At 40.4% G+C, this 7,892-nt stretch overlaps 1 protein-coding gene across 1 annotated transcript in view; it reads left to right on the top strand.

Annotated features, from left to right (window-relative positions):
• Positions 1 to 5,812, top strand: part of cop1 (COP1 E3 ubiquitin ligase) — a 61,477-nt gene extending 55,665 nt beyond the window's left edge. The window contains exons 19-20 of the mRNA XM_078407500.1: positions 3,440 to 3,484; positions 4,528 to 5,812. Of these exons, the coding sequence (XP_078263626.1) occupies positions 3,440 to 3,484; positions 4,528 to 4,545 (63 nt within the window). The 3' untranslated portion in view covers positions 4,546 to 5,812. The remainder of the gene's footprint in view (positions 1 to 3,439; positions 3,485 to 4,527) is intronic.
• The last annotated feature ends 2,080 nt before the right edge of the window (positions 5,813 to 7,892 follow it).

Raw genomic sequence — 7,892 nt, forward strand, 5'->3', positions numbered from 1 at the left:
GAGAGAGAGACGAGAGAGAGAGAGAGAGAGGAGAGAGAGAGAGAGAGAGAGAGAGAGAGAGAGAGAGAGAGAGGAGAGAGAGAGAGGAGAGAGAGAGAGAGTGAGAGAGAGTGGGAGAGAGAGAGAGAGAGAGAGAGAGAGAGAGAGAGAGAGAGAGAGAGAGAGAGAGAGAGAGAGAGAGAGAGAGAGAGAGAGAGAGAGAGAGAGAGAGAGAGAGAGAGAGAGAGCAGATCAATATTTGACAAGTGGGAGTCTTTTATAGACAATAGGCGCAGGAGTAGGCCATTCGGCCCTTCGAGCCAGCACCACCATTCAATGTGATCATGGCGAATCACTGATTTCCACGAGAGAGAGAGCGAGGACCCTGCAAATGTGGATTGAGAGCAGATCAATATTTGACAAGTGGGAGTCTTTTATAGACAATAGGTGCAGGAGTAGGCCATTTGGCCCTTCGAGCCAGCACCACCATTCAATGTGATCATGGCTAATCATTCTCAATCAGCACCCCGTTCCTGCCTTCTCCCCATACCCCCTGACTCCGCTATCCTTAAGAGCTCTATCTTGCTCTCTCTTGAATGCATTCAGAGAATTGGCCTCCACTGCCTTCTGAGGCAGAGAATTCCACAGATTTACAACTCTCTGACTGAAAAAGTTTTTCCTCATCTCCGTTCTAAATGGCCTACCCTTATTCTTAAACTGTGGCCCCTTTTAAAAGAGAGTTAGCAAGAGTTCAGGCACATTCTGGTAAGTGTAAAGGGAAAATATGACAAGATTAAGGAACCTTGGATGTCAAAGAATAAAAGTTTTATTCAGAAAAACAAGGAAGCATATGACTAGTGCAGGAAGAGTACTAAAGAAGGAAATTCAGACAAAAAGAGACTAAAATATCACACAAGATAAAGGTGAACCATAAATTATTCTAAAAATATATCAGGATCAAGAGGGCAGCTAGGAAAAGAGGGGGTCCCCTCTGGGACCAAAAGGATAGTCTATTTGAAGAACTAGGGGATGTGTGTGAGATGCTAAATTAATATTTTTCATCTGTATTCACCAAAGAGAAGGGCATGGAGGATAGAGAATTCATGAAGGATATGTTAATTGTCTGGAACCTATGAAGATGGTGGTAATGTTAGATGTTTTGGAACACAAGAGTGGATCAATCCCCAGGGCTGAATGAGATCTATCTCAGAAGACTACGAAAAATGAGGGACGCAATTGAGGCAGATGACCTGACAGATATGAATTTATAATGTGTAGGTAGGGTAGATAGAATTTCCCACTGTAGGGGCATCAAAAACAAACAAGTTTACGGATGACACACAGCTGGGTGGCAGTGTGGAGGTGCGATGAGGATGCTATGAGGATGCAGGGTGACTTGGATAGGTTGGGTGAGTTGGCAGATGCAGTATAATGTGGATAAATTTGAGGTTATCCACTTTGGTGGCAAGAACTGGAAGGCAGATTATTATCTGAATGGTGTCAGATTACAAAAAAGGGAGGTGCAACAAGACCTGGGTGTGCTTGTACATCAGTCACTGAAAGTAAGCATGCAGGTACAGCAGGCAGTGAAGAAAGCTAATGGCATGTTGGCCTTCATTGCAAGAGGAGTTGAGTTTAGGAGCAAGGAGGTCCTGCTGCAGTTGTACAGGGTCCTGGTGAGACTGCACCTGGAGTATTGTGTGCAGTTTTGGTCTCCTAATTTGAGGAAGGACATTATTGCTATTGAGGGAGTGCTATTGAGGGAGGGCGTAGGTTCACCAGGTTAATATCCGGGATGCGGGACTGACATTTGTTAAAAGAATGTGTCGACTGGGCTGGTATTCGCTGGAATTTAGAAGGATGAGAGAGGATCTTATAGAAACATATAAAATTCTTAAAGGATTGGATAGGCTAGATGCAGGAAACATGTTCCCGATGTTGGGGGAGTCCAGAAGCAGGGGTTACAGTTTAAGAATAAGGGGTAGGCCATTTAGGACTGAGATGAGGAAAAACCTCTTCACCCAGAGAGTTGTGAATCTGTGGAATTCTCTGCCACAGAAGGCAGTGGAGGCCAATTCACTGGATGTTTTCAAGAGAGAGTTAGATTTAGCTCTGAGGGCTATAGGAATCAAGGGATATGGGGAAAAACCAAGAATGGGGTATTGATTTTAGATGATCAGCCATGATCATATTGAATGGCGGTGCCGGCTCAAAGGGCCGAATAACCTACTCCTGCACCTATTTTTCTATGTTTCTAAAAGGATATTGGTTTAAAAGGTGAGAGGAAGTTTTAAATGGGTCTGAGGCATAAGTTTTTTATTTTACACAGTGAACTTGATATCTGGAATGCGCTGCCAGAGGTGGTGGAGTCAGCTAATATTGCTACATTTAAAAGGCATTTAGACAGTCAAGGCATAGAAGAACACTGACTATTGCATGTGAATGAGATTAGCCAAAATGGGCCAAAGTGTCTGTCTTTGTGGTGTACGACAATAATTTTTGTTTCATCATCTCCAATTACCTAAGCATTTATTGTTTTGGTTTTGCTTCATTTCTCAGTGAGAATACACTTAGCTAATATTAGAAACGTTCTGTTTATATTGCCTATCTTTGAATTGTAGAATCATGGAAAAGTATAGCACAGAAACGGGCCTTTCAGACCATCTCATCCCTGTCAACTGTGGTGCCTATTCACACTAATTCTATTTGCCATAATTTGGCCTACGTCTCTCTGAGGGCCTTTCCGATCCAACTGTCCAAAACCTTTTTAAATTTTGTAATTTTAGCTGCCACATTCTATGGAGAGGCATTCCAGATATTCACTATCCTGTACGAAAAGCTTACCCTGCTGATCTCCAACGTAGCCCATGTTTGTACTTTATCCTGGACAGATCAATTTTCACCCCGTTGAAGTTATTCCTCCTTCAGTTAAAAAATTCTACTTCAGCCCATCTTGCCCTCTTCCATAAATGACCTAAACCTTACAATATAATGATTGCTGTTGCCCAGTGTTCTCCCATTGACACTTTGTTCACTTGCTCCACCTCATTCCCCAACACAAGATCCAGCATACGTATCCTGAGCTGTTTCAGTTTTGTCCGCTGCAACATATCATGGAAACATCCAAGTGTATGGAGCGTTCTGAACGTATCTGTTTTTTGTAGCCTGCTTCCACCTTTTATTCTACTCACATTTGTTTTAAAACTCGTGGAATTGGCTAAGGGAAAATCATATTAGATTCATTTTTCTCAACCCCTAGATTTTGTTACCGGTCAGATAGCATATATTTCTGCATTTAGAATAGAGTCCTCGATGCACTGAGTATGTTCTGTGAGCTCAACTATTGCAGTGAATGTGCAGCTTGGAGTTTTGTCAGTTATGTTTAGTGATTATATGTAGATTCCGATTCCTTATAATATTCTTTGTTTCTATTGTTGAAGCATATTTTTTTTATCACCAGGAATCAAATGTCTTAATAGCTGCTAACAGCCAAGGCACAATAAAGGTGAGCAAAGAATGAAAAGTGTAAAAATAACATTAAAGTTGCAGTTATTTAGAACGGACAACCCATGGTGCTTTCCTCATGATTAAGTCCACTTAGAACAAGACATTGCATTTAAAAGGAGTAATGGGTTATTGCTGAGGACTGCAGTTATAGTGAATTAGGTGGGATTATCTCTCATTTTAGTTGAGGATGCGAGGTCTTTAGACTTTAGAGATGCAGCATGGAAACAGGCCCTTCGGCCAAGTTAACACCCGTACATTAGTACAATCCTACACACGGGACCCAATTTACAATTTTACTGAAGCCAATTAACATACAAACCTGTATGTCTTTGGAGTGTGGGAGGAAACCGGAGTACCCGGAGAAAACCCACGCGGTCACAGGGAGAACGTACAAACTGTACAGACAGCGCCCGTATTCAGGATCGAACTATGTTGTGTATAGCGCGTTATGGTAGCAACTCTACCACTGTGTCACCCCTCTTTCTTGGAGGTTGTTGTATCTTGTGCTTATCGAAGAGCTTATTAAACGCCACTATTGTATCTTCCTGACAGTGTGTTCCAGGCACCTTCAGACGCCCTGCAAATCTCCTTTAAATTTTGCAATATTGTATGCAATTTGTAGGTTAACATTTCATCTGTTATTTTTGATGAAAACATTTCTGATTTTGAGGACTCAATATTTATTTCAGATTTCAAAAGACACATGGTGCTCACCCCCCTGGGTTACCTAATATACCATTTTGATGAATAGAATAAGCATACACCGCAATGTAGAATACACTGAATACTTATTTTAGTGGCAGATGAAAATTAGCTCGGCACTTCAGCACCAATTATTTATTGGTTAGTTATTAAATCACTATTTAATCACCAATTCGTTATGTAGTATGGGCAACTCGGAGTGCTTTTCCCATGATTAAAACCACAAGGTAGTTATGACTGGGTTTATTACTGAGGATTGCAGCTATGGTGAATGTGGCGGGATTATCTCGGGTTGTGAGCGGGTTCAGTCATGCAATGACCCTATAACATTGTTTTCAGGTGCTGGAACTGGTATGAATGGAGATGGCATTGGTGGTACCTTCCCAGTCAGTTGTTGCCATGAAGTCAAGTTCCTTGGGATTGATGAAAAACCTTGGCAGAAGTCAAGTTCCTTGGGATTGATGAAAAACTTTGGCAGACAACCCAGCATCCTTTTCATGATTCTTCACCACCAGCAACAGTTGCAAGTGCCAGGACTGTGTAACTGTAAATACTCCTCATAGATCAGAAGAATGTGATGTGAGGTTGAAGTAATCCAGACCAATATTTTCATAAACTGAAATCTCTGAAGAATAAGGGACTCATACTTTTAATGGACTTGTGGTCCACATGTAACTGCAATGATTTAGATTCTGTCTTGTGTTTCGCAGAGCTTATTACAATAACCAGAGTACAATTGGATCACCAAGAGCAGGACTAAAGAGAAGGAACTAGGCCATTCCTTTTCAGTTTATATAAACTCTACCGAGGTAACCTTACCAATTTTTGTCTGGGGTCTCCAAACTGGGGTAAATGGGTTTGAAGTCATTATTTTTAACCTGACGTAATTTTGCCTTGGGCAGTTGTCAAACAGTGCTTTCTTTAAATTAACTAAGCGTTCTCGTGTTGGGTGAATACATTCGTACTGATATCAGCTGTCATGAGGGAGAAGAAGAAAAGTATTTCAAGAGATTATGATTTTGTGGACTCCCATCTCTGGTTGGAGTGCTTTATATGACTGAGATACAATCAGAATATTATAGAGATTGCTCTATTCTGTGCCAGGATGGCCATGCATAAAATTCATGGAGCCAAGATTGGCAGGGTGCTGTTTGTGCAGCATTAGGGGGTGGTGGAGAGGTGCAACTGGGGACATTTTTTACAGGGAGCGGCAATTGGATGGTGGCATAAAATTTACTCTTAAGAGTTATGGACAACATTTAGATTGCATTGATCTGTGACTTGTAACTTACCATTTTAACTAGTAATTGTTACCACGTTCAGGGTATGGATTGGCCTGGTATTCAGGCTTCATTGATATTCAGATTAAAATACTGACCTTTTAAACCATTATCAAGCTTACCTAGACTTGTGCACAAATGTTGTCAGTCCGTTGTTTGATTTTTAAATTCTCCTTTGAGTTTCAGTTCATACTTGTCAAACAGTAGTTGTCTTTGATGGAGTATTGAGGATATTTCCATCTATCAATTCAAACACTATAATTCAATCACAGCCCTTTTGTACATTTTCCACTCGTATTTGGTTTCTAATCATCTAACCATCATTAAAAGATTTTTTTGAAGTTGTGCTGTTTGGATGTTGCATTTCTCTTGTTCTGATTTTAAATGAGCACTTCACTTCAAGCAAGTGCTGACACACAGCCTTGTAAGAATCAAGCTTACTTTCTGATGAATTTATGTTGTTTGAATCTATCACAAACGAGCTCTAATTCACTCTCCAAATAACATCTAAACACTAACACTTCCTTTCTCGCTTGGTGTTCTCAGTAATGTTCTGGTATCTGCAAGTAAGTAAGCATGCATACCCATGAATGGAAGATATCATAATTGAATCTAATTCTGACTTGGAACTGGAACCCTGCTTATTATTTTCTTACCCGGTGGCCTCGAATTGGCCGGCATCCACATTATTTGACAGCACACTCAGCTTTTAGCCGCTTGAGCCTTTTCCACCATGGAATTAGATTGTGGTAAATCTGTATCTTAACTGCCTGGAGGAACTGTAAAACAATAATACATTTCCTCGTTTCTCATCCATATTTGAAATTCACTGCAGCCCTATTGAAATTCACTGTGCAGTCTGTTGGTTAACGATAAGTATAGCAAAAACATGATTATGTGTGGCAAAGCTTTCCCACAAAACACTATTTAGTAATTAATATCATTTCAAGGGGTCAAGAGAGTTCATCAAATTAGCCAGGATTGTATTCCTGTGAAAATGAATTGAAGACATTGCTGAGACATTTACCTAAGTGTGCAGGGACCCAGGGAGTGCAATTTGAAGAAATGTGATAAATAACTGACCAAGAAACTAAATGAACATACTTTTAAAAAGCTATTTCTGCAAAGCTAATAGGATAATCTTTAGGAGCAGGTGATTTCAATTAAATGTGAAAATAGTGGTGAGAGGAGTAGAGTTGGGTTGTAAATGTGTAGAGATGGATAAATCAAGATTGAGAAGTTAACTCACCATAATCCAAAGGATTATACGGAGGGAGAAATCTTTGAATGATGAAAATGGAGCATTTGGCATGTGGTATAGAAAAACTTATTTGTTAATTTTAAACAATTTATCTTCATCTTTATTTGATATACTTCCCATCTGTTCTTTTATTACCCCCTTGTTCTACAGTTAGCAAGTAGTCTTATTAGTTGGACTGGCTCATAATAATTCTTGGTATCTTATCCATTAAAATCTGATGCCTCTCCCACTACTACATTGGTTGTTGATCACTTCCTCTTTCAGAAGGAAGCCTGTTCTAATCTTTGATTTTTAAAATTCAACAAGAATTGTTCTTCCCCCTATCTATGGCTCAAAGTTTTGGTGTCTGCATGAAAATTCATGGTCAAGCTACCTCGATCAAATCCAAAACAATTTCCTTACACAATTTGAAATGCTCCAACTGAGGTTTACAGGCAACCTAGCATTTGTTGGAGTCATTCTCTTGGGATGTGCATTGCCTTATCAGTCCCTATTTTTTCTCTTCATTTTATTTCAGTTAATCATTTTCTTTCATAGAAACATAGAACCTAGGTGCTGGATAGGTGCTGGAGGAGGCCATTTGGCCCTTCGAGCCAGCACCACCATTGTGATCATAGCTGATCGTCCACAATCAGTAACCTGTGCCTGCCTTCTCCCCATATCCCTTAGTCCCTGGAGCTCTATCGAACTCCCTTTTAAATTCATCCAGTGAATTGGCCTCTGCCTACTGTGGCAGAGAATTCCAAAATTCACTACTCTCTGGGTGAAAAAGTTTTTTCTCACCTCAGTTTTAAATGGCCTCACCTTTATTCTTAGACTGTGGCCCCTGGTTCTGGACTCCCCCAACATTGGAAACATTTTTCCTGCATCTAGCTTGTCCAGTCCTTTTATAATTTTATATGTCTCTATAAGATCCCCTCTCATCCTTCTAAACTCCACTGAATACAAGCCCAGTCTTTCCAATCTTTCCTCATATGACAGTCCTGCCATCCCAGGGATTAACCTCGTGAACCTACGCTGCACTGCCTCAATAGCAAGGGCATCCTTCCTCAAATTATAATAAAATTATAAAAGGACTGGACAAGCTAGATGCAGGAAAAATGTTTCCAATGTTGGGGGAGTCCAGAACCAGGGGCCACAGTCTAAGAATAAAGGTGAGGCAA

Source organism: Rhinoraja longicauda, chromosome 11 (genome assembly GCF_053455715.1).
Source record: "Rhinoraja longicauda isolate Sanriku21f chromosome 11, sRhiLon1.1, whole genome shotgun sequence".
Classification (NCBI taxonomy): Eukaryota; Metazoa; Chordata; class Chondrichthyes; order Rajiformes; family Arhynchobatidae; genus Rhinoraja; species Rhinoraja longicauda.